General features: G+C 44.8%; 2 protein-coding genes across 11 annotated transcripts in view; one reads left to right on the plus strand and one right to left on the minus strand.

The window, feature by feature from the left end:
* ANKRD6 (ankyrin repeat domain 6) overlaps nucleotides 1-8478 on the plus strand; it is a 198199-nt gene extending 189721 nt beyond the window's left edge. For 7 of the 10 annotated variants that reach the window (XM_032484594.1, XM_032484591.1, XM_032484590.1 and 4 more), the window contains one exon: nucleotides 2083-2542. The gene's annotated coding sequence lies outside the window, so the exon portion shown is untranslated. Of the gene's footprint in view, nucleotides 1-6; nucleotides 1875-2082; nucleotides 2908-5624 lie in introns of those variants that run through there. The other 3 variants (XM_032484585.1, XM_032484586.1, XM_032484587.1) reach the window with 3 other exon arrangements.
* Nucleotides 1-26143, minus strand: part of MDN1 (midasin AAA ATPase 1) — a 140194-nt gene that overhangs the window by 10421 nt on the left and 103630 nt on the right. The window contains 23 exon segments of the mRNA XM_032484597.1: nucleotides 967-1177; nucleotides 1997-2098; nucleotides 3284-3451; nucleotides 3722-4044; nucleotides 5998-6142; nucleotides 6861-7010; nucleotides 7571-7749; nucleotides 9038-9179; nucleotides 11338-11475; nucleotides 13722-13883; nucleotides 14639-14808; nucleotides 14984-15136; nucleotides 15725-15951; nucleotides 16195-16680; nucleotides 17484-17599; nucleotides 18147-18252; nucleotides 20007-20133; nucleotides 20661-20807; nucleotides 22818-22978; nucleotides 23270-23274; nucleotides 24309-24501; nucleotides 25003-25076; nucleotides 25687-25796. Coding sequence (XP_032340488.1) covers nucleotides 967-1177; nucleotides 1997-2098; nucleotides 3284-3451; nucleotides 3722-4044; nucleotides 5998-6142; nucleotides 6861-7010; nucleotides 7571-7749; nucleotides 9038-9179; nucleotides 11338-11475; nucleotides 13722-13883; nucleotides 14639-14808; nucleotides 14984-15136; nucleotides 15725-15951; nucleotides 16195-16680; nucleotides 17484-17599; nucleotides 18147-18252; nucleotides 20007-20133; nucleotides 20661-20807; nucleotides 22818-22978; nucleotides 23270-23274; nucleotides 24309-24501; nucleotides 25003-25076; nucleotides 25687-25796 — 3795 coding nt within the window.

Genomic DNA, 26143 nt, shown 5'->3' on the forward strand with positions numbered 1-26143 from the left:
TCACAGCAGCTACAAGGATATAGTGCAGCTGTACATGTGGCCACAGAGAAGGATGTTTAGCTGGGTCTCTACTGCTGTGACCAGAGACTGAATCAGAATAAACAGGCTGGGCACGTGACTCACAGGAGCTCCTGGAATTAGCCCCACAGCCAAGTTATGGGTGGAGAAACTGCAGGGATTAAGAGTGGAACAACACAGGGCACAGAGAGACCAATGTGGGAATCCCAGCATCGTGATCTTGGGCAAGTTCTTAAACTTCTTTGGCCTCAGCAGACCTATGAAATAGAGGTATCTGAGCTCATAAAGATTATTTTAGAGGAATTCCATGATCACAGCAAAGGCTCAGAACACTGTTGGGCACAAAGTAAAAGCCCCACGCATGGCAGCTTCATTTTCCTGAACAGTAGGGGAGAGGGAGAGTGATTCACTGCAGAGCAGTCATCTCTGCACCATCCTCACAGGTGCGCATTACCAACACCAGCTCACATACTAGGGCTGGAAGCAGTGAATAGCTGCCAGGAGAACAAGAAGGGGAGACTGAGTGATGACGGACTACTCTCTTATGCTGAGATTTTTTTCTCCCCTTTTCACTTATGGGAAGAACACTCAAGTTCACAGCTCCCACCACTGCGGGGAGCGACCTCGAGGGGATGAAGAAGAAATGTCCATGTCTCAGAATCCCTGAGATCACTGCTGGGTTTGGATACAGCCAGCAGTTACCAAGGATATTTAAAAAGCTTGCACTAGACCCAGAAACTCTGAGCACTCAAACCCTGCACCTGGCTACAGATGCCTTTATGCCAAAAACAAATTATATTTCTGCACAGTTCTTATTAGAAGGAAACTAATTTTAAAAAGCCATTTCCCCTCCCCACTAAAATGAATTTGTAACAACACCTGACAGACACACAGCCTAAGCTCTCATAGAGCTGGGTGAGCAAAGGAGAAGCCCTCCCTGCTCCATACCGTAGGTCTGCGCATCATAGGGCGCGCTGCCTTGCTTAATGTGCTCAAATGCCTCCACTGCCTCCACGTCCTCCACCTGGGCCTGCGGCTGGGCCAGGTCCTGCTCGGCGTGGCTGTCCGTATCCACAGTCTTCAGCCTCTTATGCACACGCTCATTGTGATCTCCCAAGGAGCGTTCATTGTCAGCCTGCCCAGGTTTCCTCTTAAAACTCTGTGGGGGAATATAAGGAAATTCATTAGACCCTTGTCTATAATGGCAAAAAGAGTAAAAATCACTGTAATATTCACCCTCAGGGGGCTGATTAAGTAAATCAGGTATAGCCATACAAGAGTGGAATTCAGTGTAGCTGTTAAGAATACTCAGCTCTCTAAATACATATACAGAGCAATCTCTGATACACCTTCATATCTGAAATAAAGGCAAGGAGGCAAAAAAAAAACCCCCAAACCCCTCTCACATATAAATGTGCATACCACAAACATCCATAACATGCTGCTGATGCAAGAACATCTCCGAAAGAACACAAGACTGGTAGCACCAGTGTGCTCGGAGGATAGTCCCTTGGGTGGCTTGAGGACAGGGATAGGATGATGGAAGCTTTTAAGGGGATTGGTTTCTATATACTAATTTGTATCACATGCATGAATAGTGCCCATTAAAATTTTTTAATGCAAAAGAGTACGGACAATGAAAAGAGTTAAGACTGGTTGGTGCTGGGCAGCAACACACAACACTTGGCTCTTAGGCTCCAAAACAAGAACATGACAGGAACAGGTTCGAGAGAGAGAAAGAGAGGGTGTGTGTGGGGGGGTGTGTGTGTGTCCGTCCCCGTGTCTCCACAGGAAGAAGCCCCAGCTGGGAAAGCCCCACAGTCCTGGCCTGCTCACCAAGGCTGCCATCATGTCTGGTAAGCTGGCAAAGGCTGGGAATATTTGGCTTTTTTTTTTTTTTTTTTTTTGAAACCGCTACATTTAGAGCACCATTTTACATGCAGCCTCCACGTAGGTTTAGCTGAAGAGTGATAGAGACCTGTGTGTTTTTCCTGGTGTGTTTCTGGGAGGCCAACCGGGCGATGAAGTTGGATTCATGGCCTTCTGCCTGGTTTGCATCCGCAGCTCCACTCCCGTGTTCCTGTGAAATCCAAGCCATAAAAGGATGAAGGCGGAGAAAGCTATACAAGCACCTGGCTATAGACTGCACTGCACACCACTCCTCTCACCATTTCTCCCATCCCAGCATCCAGCATCATACGCAGTTGGCCTTCTGTATCCGCGGACACAGAGGGCCCGCTGTACCAAGCCATTTTATATACAGGTCTTGCACAGCCATGGATTTTGTTATCTACGGGAGTCTCGGAATCAATCCCTCTCAGACCCCAAGGAATGACTGTAACCACACCAGCTCTGGAACTCACCCACGACTAAGGCCTGGCCTGTGGGCAGAAACAGGAGCATCTAGATACAATCTGTTACCCTCTTGGTTGGCGCCACTTTTGCAGCGCTGGTTAGCTCCTTGTCTACAGGAGGTAATGGCTTACTCTGAAGACCTCGATTAAAAACCTGGCTTCATCACCAACCAGCATGTACCCTTGACATTGTTATTTAACTTTACTGGGACTTACTTAATTCAGATATAAGTGTCTTATCTTGTAGGGCCACTGTGAGAACGTACTGAAGTAATGAAACGCTCAGCACCTAATGCGTGCTCAGTGAATGGGGTGGAGGGGTTATGAGAAGTATAAACTGTTTGTTTTTTTTTTTTAAGTATAATCTGTTTTAATTATTGCTGGAAAAAAAACCAGGGGCTTGGAGAGGCCAAGGGAGTTGTCCAGAGTGACCACTGAGCAGCAGGTCCTCTGGCTTCCAGTGCTCCCCTGAGGCCAGCCCGTGCCCCGACTGTGGCCACAACAGACGCAATGCTCCCCATCAATGAAAGAAGAGGTGAGAAGCCTGGTGAACCAGCAAGGAAAGGGGAAGCAGAATTAGAAGCATATTACTGCATGAAGTCTAGATTCAGCCTTTCTATCCTTAGGAGCTTTCTGAAAAATTATATGAACCTGATTGCCCACAGAGAGCTCTAATAACTTTTCTCATTAAGCACATCCTTTACAGTGTGCAGCAAATATTCTGGGGTTTGTTCTGGGAGGCATATAAAAATAGATGTAAGGTCCATTTTCTCAAAGAATAGGAAATATTTTAGATGTCAACAATGAAAAACACCTCATGTGAATCAACTACTGTTAAACAGAACATGATTTCGGGCAGGGAGAAGGGACCCCCTAAGAGGCAGCTGGCGGAGGCAGCGAGGGCCTCTCACCTCCTTCCCCTGCTCCTTCTCGGGCGCGGCCCCGGCCAGCTCCACCGCCTGCGCGCTCTGCACGCTCTCCAAGCCTGTCTGCCCGCAGGAGTCACGCTCTTTCCTCTCTGTGGCCTCTGGCACCTGCTCCTCAGTGTCAGAATTCTCCCCTTCTTCTTCTTTTTCTTGCTTCTACAGGGAAAGCAAACATGGCATTAAATGCTCTGGGGGAAGAACACGAGGTGGGGCCCTGCAACAAGCAGGCACCCTCCCTTCCCTCATTACCACAGGAGTCTGCAGGGAGGGGATCAGCCACAGAGGGTCTTAAACAGAAACTGAAAGCTGCTTGGCAGCACCACCTGGTCATGAAAAGTATCTTAAGAGATTTTCTAGCGGGAGTAAGGTCATTTCTTCTCACTGTTGTTATTTTCAATAGAAGTCAGGCCAGACACACAATACCTGAGGCTGGAGACCTTGGTCCACAGGGATGTGACTGTCTGCACTCTCCTCACTGGAGTCCTTGTCCTCTGCAGATGGCTGCTCCTCCTCGGAGTTTTCTTCAGGATGCTGGGTGGCATCCTCGTCTTGGTCATCAGCTCCCATGTCCATCTCTTCCTCCGGCTCCACCTGGTCCTCCTCCCCGTGGCCTTCCTCAGGCTCGTGTGGGCTCTGACCTTCACCTTCACTCTGGCCAGTCTCAGTCTCTTCGTTTAGTGCCTCAGCTTCTCGATCTGTTTCTTCATTATCCATTGGTTTTTCTTTAATCTCCAAAGGATTCTCTTCTGGACAGGTGAAACAAAAACAAGGAGCACAGAATTTCAAAACCAAACAATATGATTTCTTCAGATGAGATGCAGTTACACAAGTGTTTTATCATTATTCTCAAACCAGGAGTTGGCAAACTATGGCCCTCGGGCCAAATCTGGCCCTCCACATATTTCTGTAAAGTTTCATTGTAACACAGCCGCATCCATTCGCTCACCCTCCATCCTGTCTGTACTGCCCAGGGCTGCTTTCATACTGCAAAAGCAGAACTGAGTGTTTGCGACCTCTGGTGCAGCTTATGGTCTGCAAAGACTAGAATGTTTATTATCTGACTATTCACAGAAAATTTTTGCCTACATCTGCTCTAAACCGTACTTACAACTGTTTACATACAACTGTTTGGATGGTGCATTTCATTAAAGAATAGTAACCGATCCACTAAAAAATCCTAAAAACCACAACAATAGGAGTATTTTAGAACAGATAGGAAATGCCAGTCTAATTTTCAGTTATCATTGGGAATAACTGGTGGACATCAGACTTCACCATACACAGAAAATACAACATGCATTCACATGGGAATAATCTTATTTGAAAATGACTTATTTATTTAAAGAGCTTTTCTATACTTTGGACACTTTAGAAATCAGTTATATTGTTAGCAAAAAAATATTTTAAAATAATTGCTTCCTAGTTTATATACACAATAGGTTAAAACAAACCTGGATATTTTTCTAGGGCAAAGAGCTTATTAGAAAACCAGTGGATTTTAATTTTCTTAATCTTATGCTTGCTTGGTTGTTGAATTTAAGGTTGAAGTCAGATTGCAAAATTAAAAGGCAATGAAACGGCCTCAGAAGCAACAACTTAACTACATTTAAAAAGTAAACCAGAGAGTCACAGAGCAAAGAATGTTCTAACCACAAAGAAAGCCTGTTATCAAATCCTTAACCAAATGGTGTTGTTAAATATTAAATTCACAAATTTAACCAACAAATTATTTTTAATAACCAAATACTTTAAACATGAAAAATGCATTTTAAATTTAGGAGAGCCATATACTCACCTCCTAGATTTAGCAGATGTTAACATTTTGCCATAAATGTATCAAATTTCTGTCACTTTTTAAGAAACAAACGGTTTACAACTATCTGGATTCTGGATGCCTTCACCCTTCCTACTTCCTCAGAGGTCAAACATTTGTTTTCTGTGCTTTCATACATTTGATGACTCCATAAACACCACATAGTATTGTTTCTTGTATTAAATTTTTACATAAACAGTACCTTTCATTTATTCTTTTGTAACTTGTTATTTTTGTTCCACTGTGGTGTTTTCATTAGCTTTCTAAATATGTAACTGACTCACTAAGAAGCAGGAAGAGGCTGCCCCGTCTCTCCGTCTGGTTACTCACCATGAGGGGGGCCTCAGCTACGGTAGCATCTCCCACACGGTGCTTCCAATACCAGAAAGCACCCCCTATGGGAGTCACACTCGGTTGAACAGTGGGTGACACAGGCACTAGGTTACTGTCATGTGCCATGTGATTTCTCTTGGGATTTTCAGTTTCACTTCCCACTATGATTTTATATTTCAGACTAAACACACAACATAAGCACATCAATAACTGAAACAGTCATTTCCCTGGAAAGCAGTCACTGGGCTCCGCGAGAGGCCCGGCTCTCCGCAGACTGCGTTATGTTAACATCAGCCCAGGAGGCGGGCCACGGTGATGGCACCACCCCACACAGCAGCCCTGGAACCCAGGACGGGATGACACGAGTGACAGAGACCTGCTGGCTTCCAAGCATTAGGTCTGCTTAGAGGAGAAACACGACAAAGAAAAAGCAATTTTCTCAAACTGGAATTGAGCTGCTGACCAGACGTGATCATGACCTAGCCACAACACTGGCCTGAAAAGAAATTTTCAATGACTTCCAACTGGGTTCCTTAGATTTTGAAAGACACACCTTCTCCTTCGTGGTCTGTGTCCTCACTGCCATCCTTGTCTTCACTGTCCAGGTTCAAGTCATCCGGAATGTCCAAGGCCTCAGGTTCTGGCAGTTTTTCCTGGTTGCCATGGTAAGGGTCCACTTCATTCTCATCGTATTCCCTCTTTGGATAATGGAGAGAACAGGGAAAAAAAATAAAAAACTTTTTTAAAAAGTAGCTTTCACATATAATTAGCTCTAAGCACAGCCGACCCTTGAACAACACAGGTCTGAATAGTGTGGGTCCACTTACACGGACCACTTATGTGGATTTCTTTCAATAAATACATGCTGCACAGGTCTGTAGTTGGTGGAACCCGGGGACGCAGAGGGTCAACTGTAAGTTACGGGCAGATTTCCAGCCTTGCAGGCGGTCAGTGCCCCTAATGCCCAGGTTGTTCGAGTGAGGGTCAACTGTAGTTATGTTGAGAGAATACAATATCTCTTCCCTAAAATTACCAGCACACATTAGAATGTTACTAATATTTTTAGAATTCTCATGTTTTCAAAATTTCAAATTTCACTTTCTGTGCACGTTCTGCACTGAAAAGTTTTGTGTTACTTAATCTTGAAGAAGAAACTGAAGTTTATAGGAAGAAATACAAAAAAGGATTTAGCTTCTAAACTATAGCACAAGCCCAAACAGCATGAAGACCACCTCACTGGTAACCAGGAGTAAACTACTTTATGTCTGGTTCATAAGCTCTGTTGCACATTCTTTTATGAGGCAGCAGGAAAACAAATGATAAGTAGGAAGAAAACGTCCTGAGCCCTTGGAGCTATGCGTCGCAGGGGCCTTGGCCTTGAGTCAGGGGAGCAGATCGGTTTTGAATCCTCTTTACCTCGTCTATCTGTTCATTAATTTTATCTTGGCCTTGTCCCTCATCATCAGCTGCTGCTTCCTTTTCTTCCTTCTTATCTTGCTGGTTTTTATCTCTGTTTGACTTCCCAGCATCTAAGTTGTCATCTTTAGCAACAAGTTCAGAATCTTCCTAAATGGCAGAGGAAGAAAAAACAAAATCATCAGTCTTGATCTAAAAAGCTGTTTTTACATAGGTTGACTCCAGCTAATGCAGCTCTTAGACTGTCATTTCTGCCTGGGCCAATCCCATAAACATCCAGCTGACAGGGCGTATGTGGTCCTGTAAGGAAGGGTCCGGGTCTAAGCGGAGGGCGGGAGTAAGAGCAGGTGTGTGAACGGCAGGCCGGTGGAGCTGTGCTGCTGTGTCATCACACCCAGCCCAGGGTCCCCTAAGCTAAGAGCTGGGGAAGTTCAGTGGCCAACAGCAGAATCAGAGTGTCTACAGTGAGTTTTACCACTTCCCTCCTCCATAACACTTGAGGTGGCTCAGGTCAGGCTACTCTTTTAGATCTGAATACAATTAATAACATAGCAAAGAACAACGTAGGAAAAAAAAAAAAATGGAAGAAACAGAAGAAAAAAAAAAAAACCGAGACAGAAAAGGAAGAGCAGTGAACGACGGAGTGGTAGTTGGCAGGAAGACTGCCTCCCCTCAGCCTGGGGACTGCGATGGGGCAGTCTTTAAATTACCTCATCCATTCCTGGTCCTGTTTCTTCAGTTTTACTGTCTTCTTCCTCCTCCTCATCGTCCTCATCTTCGTCATCACCCCAAAGCCTCTCATCTAGTTTGTCAGCTTCCTCACCGTTCAGGTCACCCATCTGTTTATCCAGGTCTCCACCCTCACTGTCTGATTTCTCATCATCCTCATCTGAAAGGGAAGACACTGAGCGTAGTTCGGCAGATCCCCAAACTGTGTGTGTGGGAGAGGCATGGACCCCTGCCTGACCTGGCGAGGGTCCTGCCTGGGGTTGACTGCCCGTTTCTACAGAACACCCTTCTAGAGCTCCTGAAGTAGTCCCACTGTGTTTTGCAAACTGTTTGGAGGAACAAGGAGGTCTACAATGTGTTATGTGAACAGACTGTAAGAAGGTAAGAAGGGTGGGGAATGGCTGTCAGGATGTCTAGTTCTGGTGCTGGCAGGATGTTCATCGTGGGACTCAGCAGCCTCACTGGGTTTTGGTTTCCTGTCTGTGAAATGATGAGACTGGACTACAACATTCCTCAGGTTCCTCCTCCATCTCCAACATACTATATACGTCAATGGTTTTATCCAACATCTCAAATCACGTGTCTAGCTCAATTCATCAGAATTATCTTGCTTTTGTCTTTGCGCAAGGTCTACTTTGATAAAGGTTAAACCCTTATGCTACTCAGGCAAGCATACACTCTTCTACTCTGAGGTCAACTATCATTTCTGCAAGATATTCACACTTACAATAAGACTCTATATTTCAAATTAAGCTTTAAACAGAAATTTAGGGCAACAGCTGAATTATGGTACAAACATGACATGATTAATGTGCTGTAAGAAATCATATTCTCAAATAACTGTTAATGACATGGAGTGTGGAACGTTAAACGAAAACAGCAGGCTGTAGAAGTGTTCATGGTCTCTGCATATGTGTGTACATACGCGTCATACAGGAAGAAATAACCCGAAATTTGTTAAGTGATTCGGGTGATAGGCCTAAAGGGTATCTTGCTATTTCATTCCTGCGTTTTTGTTCCAAATCATCTACAACAGACGTCTACTATTTTTGTAATTAGGGACAAAAATTACTTAAAAAAAAACAAACAAAAAACCTACTCAGAACAATTTAATTTGAACTGAGAGCCAGGCTCTGTTAGGGCTCATCTCCTTGCTCTTCCAGATGTCCCCGAAGGGCACTGCTTGGCCACTGCTGCCAGCACACGAGGCAGCCAGACGTCAGTGTCTCTGTTTACTCAGAGAAGAATAATCTCCAAAACAGATCACAGCCTCCTGACTCGGTGGAGGTGGTGATGGTGCACGTGCGTGCTGACCTTTCCACCCGCAGTTATGCAGAGGAACCAACTTGTTCCAAGAGTGTAACAGGCTCTGTATTGAGGATCTGTATTTTCCTGGAGAAAATATTTATTTTTCAAAAACAAGAATGAAGTGATGGATAATCTCAAACCTTGTCCTTCAAGCTCCCCATCATGCATTTTCCCATCAAAGTCTTCTGACATCTCGATGGCATTATCCTCGCCCTTAATGTCTGGTTTTGAGTCAGGATCTTCCTTATCCTTTTCTTGGCCCTTCTGAAATGTATCTTCTGCCTACATCAAAAAGCATTATAGAAAACACACATGAACACGGTAACTTTACTCATGTTTACTCAGCTCTAAATAGAATATAAATGTTGGGGTTTAGTGGTATAAAATTATCTCTGGGGAGAGAAAAGAGAACTAACAGAGATAATACACAAAATTTGTGACTTGCTTTAACATTTCTGTAGTTAATTTCCAGTTTTATTGCACATGTTATTAGAGAATATAGAATTTTATTGAGGTTTTCTTCATGTGAGTTTAAAAAAAAAAATCCAGAGATATTTTAAGACTGCATTCTGTCTGTAGGATAAAAAAATTCATCAGTCTTATTATATTGCCCATAAATTTAGTATCTATTTTGTCTCTGATATCTCATAGTCAGCACCACACTGTGAATATAATTTTCTTCACTTTTCCTTAAACTATATATTTCTACATAATTTAGGCAATATTTTGGGCAAATGATTCACGATTGTTACCTCCTTCATTAGGGCTAAATTTTAAAATGATAAAACCTCATTTTAAAAATTCTAAGCAAAACAGAAAGAGTAAGTTCCCCTGGCGCCATCTTCCTACAAAAATCCTAATGAAGTTATCACCAGTGACATTCTGGAGCATCTTTTTATTCATAAGTCACCGATGGATACTTATAATACAGGTAATATGTATCAATACTTGCCTCCCAGCATCTTTTTAAACAAAAAAGGGATCATGCCGTACAAACTGTTTTGCAATCTGCTTCTCTTAAGTTAAAAAATGTCTCAGATAAATTTCCATGTTGATACATATAAACCTATCTCATTCTTATTAATCTGTAATATTGCTCTGCATGGATAGTATCATAATTTAAGTAATTCCCTCCTGATGAATATCTGGATTCTTTCACAATTTTCACCATTATAAATAAGGCTGTATCCTTGAATAAACACACCCCCTTTTATACATATTTATCTTCGACCCTTTTTAGCATTTCTGTAAGAAAACATGGAATTCCTTGGTCAAAGAATACCCACAATTTAAAATTTATTAGATACTGCCAAATTGTTTCAGTAGCCTTTTATCCCACTTAATGTTTTTTGCATTGGATTTGTACTTTTCTGTTAGGTTTACTTTTATCTTTTTCCCATTAACAAATTACTGTGTGCTGATTAAGTTAAATTTGAAATACAGAAAGGGCAAAGTAACAAATATATATAAAATGTATATTAGAACTCTACCACAAACACTAGCATTATTCTTTTGGTTTTTTATTTCTTTTCAGTTTTCCATTCAAAGGAAGACAGGAAGTTTGAATTGGTTTGCTCTTCTATTTTTCATAGTTATAACTATACTTAAATAGAAATTTACAGCCTGCTTTAAATTTAGAAGATAAGTGATAAAAAGAAATTCCACTACCTTTTATTTCTTCAAGTCATGGTTGATTAATCTAAATGACTAAGAGTAGCATGTTTTTCTTTTTAAATTTTTTTTTTTTTTTTTTTTTTTTTTTTTGCAGGGAGAGATAATTAGGTTTTACTTAATTATTTTTAGAGGTGGTACTGGGGATTGAACCCAGGACCTTATGTATGCTAAGTATGCCCTCTACCACTTGAGCTATATACCCTCTCCCCCTAAAAGTAGTATGTTAAAAAAAAATTGCTTCCAACTAAGACTGGAACTTAAAAAAGCAACACAACAGTCTTAGTCCAAAGAATCTAAGTATTTCAAAGGCATGCTTGATACCAACTAAAAAAGGATGTAAATTTTAAAATTTTAACATGTCTTAAAGGCACACAACAATAAAACCTATTAATAGCAAACACTGGCATTGTTTTTAAATGCAATTACCACTTAAAATAGCCAAGCTTTTTATCCTTAAATGAACCGATAACCAAAAATACTCTCTAGAAAATCATCAGCAAAAATCTCCCCATTTAAAATAAAAAATAAAAAATTTTTAAATCATTTGTCTCCTAAATTATAGCTGAGCTGCAAAGTTCCTTTCTGTGTGGTCTTTATGCTTTTTATTTACACCCACTCCCCAAGCTCTAGTATTCTTAGGGTACCGAGACCGCAGTTTGAAAACCATTAACCTAGTAGGAAAATATATGTAATTTAAATATTGAAAAAGCAAAAAGGAGCGAGCTCCTGTAAACTATATACAAATTTCACACACGTGAAGACATACCTGCTCTTCATTTTCTATCTTGTCACTCACATCCTTCATGCCCTCGCCTTCTCCAATTCCACCTCCCTCGTAGTCATGGAACTCAGTTGCTCCCTCTCCTGCTGAATCCTCCATAAATTCTTTGGGCAGGCAAAAGCCCTTGGAAATGGAAAGAGTGGAAGTTAGGTACAAAAGTAAAAAGCCAGGGGGCGGCATGGGGGGTGTGTGATTTCCGTTCCTTCCTACAGGAAAAAATACTACAAACAAAAGATTAACTGTTTTCTAGTTCAGTATTTTAGATCTCATGGAAGTACAGTAGGCTTCTGACATTCCTTTCTTCCTTGGTGATACTTGCAGTTTCAAAGCTTGACATCAGATTTAATACATGAGGTGTGGACTTAGTGGAGGCCTCTGGGGCATAGTAATTTGTCATTTTGCCAAGACAAAAATCTGAATGAAGTACTCTAGGATGGTATTTGGGAGGAAGTGGGGGTGGAGGTAGGGTGTAGAACCTCTTTAAACACTAAAAAATATGCCTTCCTCCCAGCTCTTGAAGTAAATCTGTCACTCCCAGGGAACATAACTGGACTGGGCTGTCTGCTGCCGAGGCACCTGGCACCCAGCATGGCACGGGGTCTAGAGTTAAGAACAAGGTCAGACACAGCAACACCTGTGAAGAGTTAACTGTGCTTCATGTTGGAAAACTGCCTGTAAAGAAAGATCAACTACTAGCGTGTGGTGCAAAAGTGAATAGAAAAAGAAGTAAAACAGTGGTTGTCAGACATTTTAGCAGAGGAAATACAAGCTATCAAGATATCTGTCAATCCGAGGATGAGCAGGTATTACAAATAAGCTGTCAACTAGCAAGACCAAGATCTGAGACCAGCAGACACTGATCATGACCTGGTTACACTGAAGCAGCTTCCAACGGGTTCGGTGCTTTAGTCACAACAAAGGTCTATTACCCTAGCGCTGTGTCTAATCCACTTCCAAGTGCCCTCAGCACTCCTCACGAAGGATATGAATACAACTCGGACACTTGTAAAATTAAGGGACAGGCAAACTCACCTTCAGGATGTATATTAGAAAGCTGATTAAAGATACATTTTGATTAAAATAGTGATATACATTGTAAAGAAATATGTTTAGATGCAGAATAAACCAGAGGAAGGAGACTCAGATGTCCCTCTGCGGGGCACATTACTACAGCAGCTGCAGCTGTGACAGCCACTGGGCTCCCAACACTTTGCTTATATCAGAACCACTTCTACCCTCACACCCTTACCCCAGAACACCTGGGTCTGACAGGCCAAAGCCACTCTAGAACCTGTCAGACAAGAGCAATGGTGCAAGTGGACAAAGTAGCTGATCCAGTTCAGGGCATCCTCAACATACACTGTCCTGCCACTGTCTTGCATGTAATGTTTCCTTCAAAAAGGGATAGGATGTTAAATTGGGCTCAATGCCCATCAGATGGATTAAATCTGAGCCTCATTCATTTATACATTATTCAACAAAGATGCACATTTATCATCTAGATACAAGGTATGGGCTTGCCACCTGTTTTTTTTTTTTAACCCTTTCCAGTGTTCCAGATACTCAGAACTAAGAACTCTTGACTGTTTACAAGAAGCCTAGACCTCATCTTTAGTTTGTAAATTCCTATTTTCCTCAAGTGAACCTCATCTGTATTATACTTAGATTCAGAAAAGATCTTGGAATACTAAGGACATAAAAAAACAAACTACACACGCAGTTGAAGGTGGTTCTCACAAGAATGCAAATCTCATTTTACACACGAGGAAACTGAGATTAAGTGACTAACTCACTCAGAGTCCAAGAACTGGATACTCCTGTAACTAGACTTACCATACCGCCCTGGGCCTGCTGGATCTGTCTTGTCTCCTGCTCCTGAATCTCAAGGGTAGGGTCTACAATCTCTACAGCTGCAGTGCTTTCCCCAACACCGGGTACACGGCTGAATGAATGACTTCCTAGTAGAGGAAAAACACTGCTCCTCCCCTCCGAACATTAAGAGCCCCATTACCATTTCACCACGATTAAATATAAACGACTTAACACTTAATAGCCTTAAGGGTTCATTTATCCTGTAAGTCTAGCTCAGAGTTACCAGAAGAAAATTTCAAATTGGAGACAGGGAGAGAAGGGTGTGAACGAAGTGGCAGCCTTTAGACTGGCTCTGGAGTCTAGGGAGCTCACCAATGGGGGACATGTAGGTTTCAAGACTGGTGGAAACAGGCTCAGAAAACGGGTGCCAGACAAAGCCTTAGAAAACCCACAGAGGAGCAAGTCATCAAAATAAAGCAGCTCATTGCACCAAATCCTGGTGGGTGTGGAATACCTGGGCACCTGCTGCCCCGTGGTGCTGCCGTGACAGCCCTTACCTTCTGAGCCAGCTCCGCAAAGACCTGGGCGAGCACGGAGAGCAGCTTGGCAGTGCTGCGGTGAGTTGCCAAGGACACGGTCAGGAAGAAGAGGACAAGGTCTGAGTACCTGGAGACCATGGGCACCAGGCGCACCAACAAGCAGCAGGACTGGGTGAAGAACTGGGGGCAGAAGAGATGAGAAGGTCTGCTCACAGCAGGCTTCCCGGGGGGGGGGGGGGGGGTAACAACGTTCTGGCACTAGGTAGTGACGATGGCTGTACAACACTGTGAGTGCACCAAATGTCACAATGGTACGTTTCATCTACACACAGATATACAGCGTCTGCTCACTGAGACTTCTTCCTTATTCACACAAACCCTCACAAAACTATACCTTCAATTCTCAGTCACTTAGGTCTCAGTTAACAAGGTTGCTTTTTAAAAAATATTTATTCTATTGGGAATCAAAGTTGGCGCTGGAGGCGGTGCTAAAGAATAACACACTAGTCCTACAAAATAAGTTGCTTCTTTGGCCTTAGGGAGATGACAACGTCATCCTCTTTCGGCATACTGTAAGGGGAGTAGTGTTTGCATGGTGCGGCCACTGAGTCTTCAGTGCTGGCGGCAACACCTACTATTAGCATTACATACACCCAGGAGTACGTGACTGGGGTGTGAAAGAGCCCCAAGGTAATGGATGTTCTGACTGCTAGCGTTTCTGCACCTATGCGCCTTACAACTGCAACCCTTAGCCAGCAAGCCCTGAGCTTTCCAAAGTTTCTCAATGAGGTTTACATGTACAAACAGATCAAATTCTTAGTGATCTGGCTGAGGAGGCCTGCTTTGGGACCACCGTGTGGAGCGAGGAGAAACCCCCTCTGCCCCTGCTTGGCCCACTGCGGATGGCAAGGAGCTTGTCAAGAACCACCGGTTACCGTGTGCTTGGCCGCTAAGCCATCCTCGCCGTATGACTTCAGCCTCTCCAACAGCTCAGAGACGGCGGAAATTATTTTCTGCACGTGCAAAGTGCTCACGTCGGCCCAGAAGTCGTCCTCTAAGATTTTGGTTAGATGTCCTGACTGCAGTCTCTCAAAGCCTGCTGCCTCTTTCATTCACAGAAAAAAACGACATGTTGAGTAACAGAAAATAAACCCTTTCCTCACCATTTCATCCAATAATCATTTCCAATATTTGTCCTTAAATATTTAGCCCCAAAAATGGACCATCAACTAAAAATTAAATCAAGTGGGAAGCTAATTTTCCCCCAGTTTCAGACATACCCTCCTCTTCTTGTGTCCTTGTGTGGTCAGTGCTCTCTGTTTTCTTACTGTGTCTTTCTGTTAAGTTCTGGATCGCATAAAGGATGGCCCGGATGGCAGTTTCCATTTGCCCTGAAAAATCCTCCACAAGCCCATCATCCAGCGTTTGGTTTCCTAGCAAAGTAACATGGTACAAAACAATTTTTTAAAAACCTACTCATCTGCTTCAGTGCCCCTGGAAACCATTAACAGTCCTCATTTGTCATTTTAATAAACAGCCACGTGCTTAAGCACCTGCCATGGTTGGGCCACTGTGTCACGCAGTGCTGGGAACAGAGATGAGTGAGACACGCTCCCTGCCCAGATGAGCCTATAAGGTTACTGTCTTGTATTAATTACCACAATATTGCCAAAAGAAAGCCAAAAATATGAAAATAGTTAAGATGGTGCATATGAACACCAAATGTCAGCCCTCAGCTTTCCAGTCGAAAGAACTTCCCGGAACTGCAGTGGGCCTGGGCTGCCCCCACACGTGTGCTTTAAAGTGAGCAACGTAATGAGCATCCAGAGGCAAGGGACTCAAACTAAAGAGGCAACGAAAGTCAAGAGCTGTGGGCTCCGACCATACTTGCCCGCCTCAGAACCCTGGACAGACACTTCTAGAACAAAACACAATGTGCCTTCAGGACCGCCTGGACTGAAGTCTCCGCGACATCATCCCTATGCTGGGCCTTTAGTCCCTTGCTGAACAACAGTCCTTACCTCCTTGGCTGCCTGGGGCGAGCAAGTGTGTCTTCCAGGCAGTAAAATCATCTGTGGCTTTATTGATCTCTCTTCTTACGTATTCCAGGCTCTCAACTAATGCCATTTGTGAGTCTGTTTGCTCTCCCTCTACCCCTGGAAGAATGAACAAGGACTCTAGGCCTTGCAAATGAGCTGACACCTGGGACAGGAAACTCAGCCCAGAAGAGCAAACTTCAAAATCTTTCCTGCAACAACAGAAATGCCACAATGTTGAAAGGAAGGTGGTACACCCCCCATACCCCTCCCCTCCAACCACTAAAATTCACTGTATCTAGAGATTTACAGCTAGACATATGCCACAAAGCACTATGCAAGTCCACCGGAAAACTGAGGACTGAGGCATAACCCCTTTCATCATTTCACGCCATTACTAAACTCTGAACAAGGGCCCACACACAGAGGAAGAGCAAAGACGTACGCACACTCACCAAGAATGAAACAGAGTCTCACAAGACTGCTGCCTAATTTTGTCAACATCAGCTTTCACTGACTGAATGGTTTTCAGCATCTCTGTTAATCTCACAGTTGACTGTTGCCAAAGCTGGTCCTGTTTCCGCATCCGGCAACCAGCAGGCAGCTGACTTCCAGGAACTGGGGATGGGTAGCTTAGATCTGATGGGATAAGGTCCAGCGTTGCACCGGAAAGCTGCCTCTTGGTGAGCTCTGGGCCTTCTAGGTCGGGGGCAGAAGGTTGACCCTGTGTCTGGACATCGCCTTGGCCTGGAGCTGGGCCTGCACCGGGGCAGCACTGGAGGAGCCAGGAGAGCTGCTCAAGCAGGATCTGGCTCTGCATGGCCAGGTGCTGCAGCCTCTCCGTCCACTGCTGCACCCCATCCTGAGGCGGGAAGGCCACGGGGTAGGTGGGCGGCCCCGCCAGCCTGCCGTGAATCTCCTGCATGCAGCTAAGGAGGTTCCTGTGCAGAGACAAACCCACAGGGAAAACACATGGCTCCTCACACTGTCACTGAGATGTTTTTAACAGTAAATTCACTCACTTCTGAATAAAGTATGGGCTTTTCCACATAATCAAGAAAAGATCTCCCCAGATAAGTAAAAAGTCTGTTAAAAAGCCTTCCCAGTACTCAGCAGGGAAGCATCGGCCCCACTGCTTATCACCTGCCCCCTACAGCGCTCTCACATCTAACAGGCCAGCCACTTTTTTTTAATCTAGTAAATGTAGTACTTTGCTAGATAAATTTGTATGAGTCGAGAAGAAAACAGCTGACGCTCAAGTACTTACAGCCTAGAAATACTACCTCTCAGCCAAGAGCCCACTCAGCAGATGACAGCTTCCCGGCCACCCTCATCTCCTAAGCATCTCCACTGAGGAATGGCCCTGTATGGCTCAGCAAAGTGCACTCTGTAATCCACAAAGCCTAGTAAACTGAAGGCAACTCAAATCTGATCTGTGCCCAGAGACTGGGGTGCCCCGATACCAAGAACCCTGTCCCTCCGCCCGCACGGACTGCTGACCATGGATGCCCTCATTCTCGACCCAGGTGTGGTTCAGCCATGACAATTTTTACTGTCTGACTTGGCCCTGAACTCATCCCCCAGGGGTGCTGCCAAAACCAGGGGGGCAGAGCCAAGGGAAACCCCACCCTCCTCTCCAGGCCTCAGACTCTGTTTCACGATTAGGAGCAGCACGTGCAGCAACTCTGAGCTGATACACGATTCTCCCCAATTCGTTCCACAGATGCAACCAGTCCGCCGATACCTGAGGAGGATCCACTGCTCCGTCAGCGTGGTCAGGGAGCGCCGCTGTCGGATCAGCACCTTCATCAAATGTGCCGAGAACCCTTTACACCGCTCCACGTTGCCCACGCCCATCTCCTGGTGGTGGGAGGAAGAGGGAAGAGCGTGCTGAGGGGCTGCAAACACCACACCCACCCAGGCAACGTGGGGAAGTGCTGTCCCACACTCCGGGGGAGCCCTGGCTTAGGGACGCTTGGATGTGTCCCCTCTAGAGGTGACATGTTCACCTCTGTGAGCAGCACTTCTCAAACCACACTTTCACAGATGACTGACGTGCCATGAACGGGAACCAGGTTTAACACCAAAATTGAGTATTAGTGGTCTTCTCTAGGTTCACAAGGGGGAAAAGATCTGAGGATGGCATTCTCAGTGCTGTTTTTCTTCCGTTATTTTTATTATGCATTTGGTCCTGCCAGCAAATGTGAGTGACAGGACTTATTATAAGACACTCTGATTAAGCACAAAATTACATTGATTAATATTCTAAGTTTAATGATATTCTGCAGAAAGCGCAGTCATTTCCAGTAATGGGCTGTGATCACCTGACAAGATCTGAAGATGCAGCCCTGGATGAACAGCGAGGAGTGTCCCTGGGCCCCTCAAGCCCAAGGCACTACCATCCTACCTTGGCAGGAGCTGCTAAGGCCGCAGTAAGCCTGGCGTGCCGTGCAAGGGAGCGGTAGAAATATTTCTGGCACCCATCCCACGAAGATGAGATTTCTGCAAGCAGCCTGGAAAGGAAATCAATGTGACTTAATAATTAAAACCACTACCTCCACCCCAGACCCTGCAGACTCAGAGACTGGTCTATTTAGTCACAACCAAAAGCCAAGAGAGCCTGAACAGATTTACTTCTGTGAGGACCCACTCAGTCAAGCACCCATCAGTCCTTCATTCAAAGCATGTATCATGTACTTAGCACTGGAAGTACAGTGGGGAGGTAAATTATGACAATACGGTTTCCTTAATAAAAACATTATATGAAGGTGGCAAGAAGCCCCTGAAGCAGCCCAAGAAGCAGGCCAAGAAGATGGATGAGGAAGATAAGGCATTCAAGCAGAAGCAAAAAGAGGAGCAGAAGAAACTCTAGGAGCTAAAAGCAAAGGCTGCGGGGAAAGGTCCCCTGGCCACAGGTGGAATCAAGAAACCTGGCAAAAAGTAAGCTGTTCCTTGTGCCTGAGGCAATGATGATCCTTAATTCCATTCCTGTTTAAACATCTGGATTCCCTGCCATAACATCTGTTGCCACCTGTAGCTACAATGAAGTGTTGTCTTGCAACCTATTGTACATTTAAGAATAAACTTTCGTTAAAAAAAAAAAATCATACAGCGGCTCGTCTTCTCTTTAGTTCATCTCAATCATTTCTACCTTAGATGTGAAATCAGCATAAACCCAGTCCAGAATCCTGTCAAAATGTGCTCTTAAGTCTTTGTTCCATCCTGAATTCTGTACCACCTGGAATTAAACCAACTCATTTGAAATGGCAAAAAAATTAAAATAAATTTTAAAAAAAACATTATAGTTATCTTGGCAGTAGAGGCGAGGGACCATACATTCTGATGCCTTCAGGGGCCACGCGGATAACACACATGACTAAGGACAGCCAAGCACAAAATGACACATGGCAATGACACCTGGCCTCATTGGGGAGGGAGAAGCACCAGGCACTGCTGCTGACCACAGAGAACAGACAGCACGCATCCTATCAAAAGGAGGGCACAATAGCCAACTTCTCACCACGTGGGAAAGCAAGCTCACTCGGCCAAATTTTCCAGAAAAACTGAAAATCCAGAATGTTTATGTAAAATTTCTACTTTTTACAATGTTGCAAATTCAAATTTGAAGCACTTCAGAGGGCCACTGAACAAAGGAAATATACATGTATGCTGTACTCAGCTCACTTCCACAACCTCTGCTGTGGTTACCAACAGAGGGAGCTCTGTCTCCAAAGCTTATAGGCTCTCAAATTCAAGAACATGTGAGAACTTATAACAGGTTTATGTATATGGAATAGCTAGAAATGTGGTCATTCTTTCATGGATTTTCACCTATACATTCAGATCAAGGAAACTCAAAGGACCAAAAATATAACGGGAGAGAAGGAATCAAGGAGGAAAGAGAAATGAAAAGAAACTTAACAATTACTAACTAACCCCTAGCACTTGCTTTAAATGCTCAAAGTAGACCTTTGTCTTCTTCACCCCACGAGACCCCCAGCAGAGCCCACACCACCCAATGTTTCTCATTCTTCCTTTACCTTTTCTAATGAAAGAAAGAAAAGAAAAGGGAGGGGGAAAAAAGGAAAGAAAAAAAAGGAAAATTAACACTTATTGAGTGCTTACCACCTGCCATTCCTGAGCCAGGCACCTTTCTAAATGTTACCTTCATAGCAAAGCTAGGACAGAAGTGCTGTTATCCCCGCTGTGGCAAATGAGGCCATGGAGTTTTAAGTGACTTGCTTCCTTTGTAATTAAAAACACAAACCTAGAATCAGCCTCCTGAGTGCTGCTGACTATAGACAGTGCGCTTCGGAGATCCAATGGGTGGAGATGAAGCATCTCTTGAGGGTTTTTTGAACGGGCCCAGGCAAGACCTTTGCGATATGACAAACCTAGGAAATAAACAGCCTGTGTTTAAATACAGAAACTCAGAAGAGAATGGATGCGCTCCACCCCGCTGCCCCCACACCACTACCGCTCGTTGTTTAGTCCTGGGAACAGCACTGCCCAGAAGCTTGTCAGAAAGTGGATGCTCAGGCCCTGCCCTACTCCTTCTGCAACAGACTCCACTTCCGCCCTTCAGCAAGATTCCCCAAGTGACTTGTACACGAGTCAGAGAAGCACTGCTCTCTGTACAACACTGGAAGGGTGGGTACTGTTTAGCACATGGTGACAAAAGTTAAAAAAACATGGTTTCTGAGAAACATTACAAAACTGTGAAACTGGGAATCAAAAATGGTTCATCATAGGATTTTCGTATGTGTGCCTGGAACTCCTGGCATGGCATGTCCCAACTTGGCCTGCCACATTGTTTCCCACCATCTCAGCTATCTCTAGAAACGTCCCCCAAATCACCCTGTCATTTTTCTTCCTAAAGGCAAGTGATTATACTTCATCAGGTTTCCAGCAAGAGCCTTACCGGCTTTTGCAAGGTGTTTAAAGAGGTCTGCTAAAGCTCGCTGCTTCTGCATGAGAATGTGCTTGGCTTCTGATCGCTGCTTCTCCTTCTCTGCAGAGGGATCCACCTTTAAGCTCTGCAGCTCAGTTACAGAGGAAATTACTTCGCCTGCAGGGGAAAACAGAAATCCCAAGGAATTTCTAATGTGTTCAAATTACCCAAGATCAAGGACCTTTTGAAAAACAAGGGCCAGGTGTCATTTGTCTTTGTATCTTGGGTAACTAGCATAGTCCGTAGCATTTGGTAAATTCTCAATAACTCAAAAGATTAAGAAGCAAAAAGAAAAATAACAACACATGAGGCTTCATTATCTCTTGATAACAAACAACCCAAATAAAAGTAGTTATTCCTTTTTTTATTCAGGGGTTTTATAATCAAGCAAGCAAGGAGCAGTTACTGAGCATGGATTACGTGTAGTGATTCACGCTAGGAACTTTAAAACCTTGAGGTAAATTTCCAACAAACATGACACATGTTGAGTCCCTACGCTGTACCTGGTACTTGGTAAATGTTCTTTTAATGTGCACAGCTCCAGAAGCACTTATTTGTCACTGCTCAGAAAGGCTCAGAGAAGTCTAGTCACCTCGTAAAGGCCGTTCAGCTAAGAGCTGACCTGAAGCCAGGACTTGAACCCTGGCTGAACTGACTCAATTCTTTCCTCAGCACCAAGCTGCCTTTCTGGACATCCATGAGCACCTAAACACGAGGCAGTGTCACACAAGCTGACTGTGTCCCCTCGAATCCATGTTAAAGTCCTAATCCCCAGTACTTCAGAATGTGACTGCTTTCAGAGACAGGGCCTTTAAAGAGACAACTAAGGTAAAATGCAGCCAAATGCGTGGACCCTAATCCAATCTGACTGGCATCCTTAAAAGAAGAGGCGATTAGGACACAGAGAAGATATCTACAACCCAAGGAGAGCACCTCAGAAGAAACCAACCCTACTGACACTTTGATCTTGGACTTTTAGCCTCTAGAACTGCGAGAAAATAAATTTCTATTGTTTAAGCTACCCAGTATGTGGTACAGTTGACCCCTGAACAATGCGAGTTTGAACTGAGTGGGTCCACTTACACGTGCATTTTTTTTTTCAACGGTAACTCCGTCAGTACCACAAGAGCCCAGGGCACTTGCAAAGTGGATGCGGAACCAGGATACACAGGGCTCCAAATTATAGACGGAGGGTCAGCACTCCTAACCCCTGTGCTGTTCGCGGGGCATTTCGTCCTTGTCGAAGCAGCCCCAGCAAACGAATGCGCGCAGTCTAGTCCGCCAGATGAGAGCCAGAACACCACACACACAATGCGACACTGAAGGAGAGTTAGACCACAGAATGCTTTGCAATCTTACAAATGTGTGTCGTTTCCAGAAGATGCACGTGGGAGCTGCACCCCACACACCCTCACCCTCAGGCTCGGGCAGGCAGGACGCCTTGAGCAATGGGTATCAGGTTATCACCTAACAAATTTTATAAATAAAGAGCTCCCAGAGACCGGACTGCTACCCTGCTGAAGGGCCAGCCTCACTCTGACAGCACGCTCACTGCGGGTGGGCCGAGGTGAGCCAAGTGCTGGGGGGAGGCCCAAACTATCTACTGAGTGCTGGACTCCCTTCCCAGCCGGGCCTGTTACACTGCAGAGCCACTCTTGGCTCTCAGCTTCCCAGGGCAAGGACAGTCAGAGAGATGAAACTGCCACGCCTCTCTGCAGTGAAGGAAAAAGAGGACTGTGGACGAATCTTCCTTTTCCTTTAACTCAAAAGAGACCACGTTCTGAGAGGTGGGGACAGCTTAGAGACTCTAGGACACCCACTGCAGTGCCCCTTTACTCGTGTCCCCAGCCAATCAGAGCTGATTGGGACAAGGCTGTTATAGAAAACAGGGTAACACCACACTCGTCTGCACAAGAGGAGGACAGACAGGAACCACGATGATGGTGTCCAGGCTCTCAGCTGGCTCCCGTGTCTGGGCTCTGCTAGTTTATAACCCAATTTGCTTATTCAACTTACTGCTCAACACTGTTTAAGATGTCAAAAAGGGCATAGATAACTAATTCCAGCCCTCCGGGCCACGGGGGCTAACAGAGAGCGCAGAGACCCTGGCCCCAGGCGCACACCCACCGGTGAACTGGTCCAGGCCCTCTACGAGGTGGGGCAGGGGGGTTCCCCTCATCAGCGTCAGGCACAACTTCCACATTCGGTGCACAAGCTTCGGCAAGCGGCGCAGAAGCTCCCCCTCCATGGGGAGAGGAGCACCCTGATGCTGTTCTGGAACCAGTGGCCTAGGAGACAGAGCACAGGTTAGTCTGGCTGCCAAGAACAACAGTAACAGCACGAACCTGCATGGGGGCTGAATTTAAATGCTGTAGCCCTCCACACACACCTGGCCCAGCAACAGGAAGTTCTCCTCTTCCCACCTCTGAAGTCTCACAACAACAAATGTGTCATCATCAAAATGTAAATAGGCACGTGCCTCGGATATTTAGAAGAGTGTACAGCTGCTGCTACATCCCTGTGGTACAAGGCCCCCGTCCCCACCCGCCACGATGCCACCTGTGCGCGTCACAGGGGACTGCACCTCTGCTCTGCGAACGCAAGGAGTGAACAGCACACCTGCTACCTTTAAGGTGCTGTGCTGCACTGCTTCTCAGACACACAGGCAAGACTAAATCACACGCCAAATCCTACTTCTAGTACTGTCTCTCCCCACCCCGATTCCTGACTGACAGTTCAAATACCAGGAATCCAGATATCAAGTGAAGGAATCAGATTAAGGGGTGTTAGACAGAGGGGGAAACTTTCATCCATCGGGGGCATATTTTCATTCCTTGTTTTCCTGAAGAATTCCTGAAATTCCTATGCTATCATCAACAGCAAATCAAAAAATTTGATCAGCACGACAAAAGCAGTGAGCTGACTAATACAATCAAAAGAAAATAAATTTGGTGGCTATATCATTGTGTGCAGCCATATCATGGCTATATGCTCAATTTCCACTATGCTTTCTGAACTACTAAAATATTTAAAATACCTCGAGGAACTCCACTGCTAACGCTAGACCCAGGGTAGAAAGTAGAGTAAGAAGGCAAAAGTGATTATTCTCTCAAGAGTGCTCTCCACACCCAATGATATGAGCAGGGACACCCGTCCTGTAATAGACCTGCTCACCCAAGGCCTTGATGACTGTTTAAATTTTCAGGAATTTTGGAAGCCAGCTTTTAACTCTTGGTGCTTGATACTCCATGTTGAGAATACGTAAGTTTTTACACCATGGTCATCAGCAAGCACGACAAACCAGCACATTGCTGCACATGCTCACCCCCGTGCAGCAGTTTCATTGTCCTATTCCTAAACCGAGGCTTCATGTCTTCCTCACAGGTAACCACGATGTTTCCCACAGTCTAACACTGAACTTCCAGCACCAGGATTAATGCTTTTTGCCCTATTCTGCAGTAGGGTCGGGCAGACGGAAATCATACACTAGATCGAAGAAAAAGATTTCAAAGGCATTTCCTCACTTGTTTCTAAGGACACTACTCCCACGCTAAGCACAGACCCCACCTGACTGGCTCAGGAGTAAGCAAACACCATCCCACGAGCTAATACCTGCGCAGCTGCTGGCCGGGCTAACAGGGTCTCCCTCAGGGCCCTGTTCAGACTCTGAATGGGGGACCCCTCACTTGCGGTTGCATCTGTTGGCCTTGGCAAAAAGTCAGGCTGTTCCTCCTTGTCACTCTCCAGCAGGGATGACCGGCAGGGTTCACTCAGGACAGCTTCGAATTTCTTCATGAATTTAAAGAGGGTCCTGGCCCCAGATAATGACAGAGATGAGCAGGGGGGGAAAAAAAAGGAGGGAAAGTGAGGAAAAAGTGAGGAAATATATAAATGACATCATAATGTATACATAGATAACTTAGTAACTCGTGCCTCTGGTATTCAATGAGCTCATTAGAAACTCATAATCATCTTTTTTTCCTTTTTTTTTTTTTAAAGGAAAAGATGGCAGTATTGTCATCTTCCTTTTCTGAAATGGTAGGATCACTTTATCCAAGGTAAGAGGTGAGCAGGTGGTGGAGCACCGACCTTCCAAAGCACACAGCCTGCTCTGCCTCCAGGGACATCAATTCTTCCTGTAGGGAGATTCTGCTTTTTTGGGTTTGGGTGGGGCGTGTAGATGCAGTGTTGGGAGGACAGCAAAACAGTCTAGTGTGTTTTAATAAATTGGCCTTTGTAACAATGTAGTCTTGCCTCTTACTATGCAAAAATTCTGAGTTTGGGTCACCTCCAGTTTTAAAAGATGAATTACCTGTGTGTTTTTTCCACAGATTGTTTAATAGACCAGAAGCTGACATCATTCCACCTGGATATCTTAACAAATTCCTGTAAAATAAATGAAGCTCAAAGAATGGCTTTATAAAGCTGCTGTCATTCTGTTTCTTTCTAGATCATCTGTTTGCCAAAGACCAGAGCACACTCCATCCCAAACACAGGGCTGTGTCTCAGTGAACAAATAAAACAAGTCTAATAAAGGAACCATATATTTTTCTCAAAGCAGTGGCAAAAAAGGCTGCTATAATCCATAGGTCACTGTGTACTCTAGCTTAAGCCAGGGTTGGTTCCACAACCACTGAAGGTATCAAAAAGGATCCTCCTTACCCCACAGCACCTCAACAGCCTACGGACCAACACTAGACAGCACACCCCTGAGGTGGAAGCTGGGCTTGGGCAAGACAGGGGAGCAGGCACTAACGGAGTCTGTGGTGACCCTCTCAGGGGCCACGCCACTGAACCCTCACACACGTGGCCAGGTCAGCAACGGAGCCAATGCCACAAAATGCAAAACCCACATCCTACCTGGCAGCTGCAATGCTCACCTCCATTCCCCACAGCCCCCTGCCTCACTGTTAAATGGATTAAACAACAGAGCTAAATAAGAAGAATTTGCTAGCTTTGTTCTCCCAAGAGTGATCATGACAGCTATGCATCTTACTTTAAGCTCTTTTTCTAGGGGGGCACGAAGTTCCACAATTTTGGCCTGGACTTGGTCCAAGAATTGCTTGTAATAATGGTACAAATTCCACAGAACACTGCAAAGTGAATCTGGAAGAAACAAAAAGGGAAAAAAAAAGATCACACTTGCTGCATGTGCTACTAGCTCGACATTTCAGTGACAATCCTTCCTCCTTACTCTTTAGGCCCTAAGAACACAGCACAACATAGCACGTGCAGATTATCTAACGGCTCATCGGGGAGCCGGGTTAGCAGTTCCCAGAGATGCATGCTATCGACACTACCCTATTTTTTCATTTCAGTTTATAGTGGACTTTTTGGTTGCACTTTTGTTCTTAAAGATGGTGCGCCAAACTCACAATTTCAAACCCTTTCTCGGAATCTTATTGTAAAGTCAGCAGAAACTGAGTCTGTTTTAAAAGATGGCATATTAAGAG

Source organism: Camelus ferus, chromosome 8 (assembly GCF_009834535.1).
Source record: "Camelus ferus isolate YT-003-E chromosome 8, BCGSAC_Cfer_1.0, whole genome shotgun sequence".
Taxonomy (NCBI): Eukaryota; Metazoa; Chordata; class Mammalia; order Artiodactyla; family Camelidae; genus Camelus; species Camelus ferus.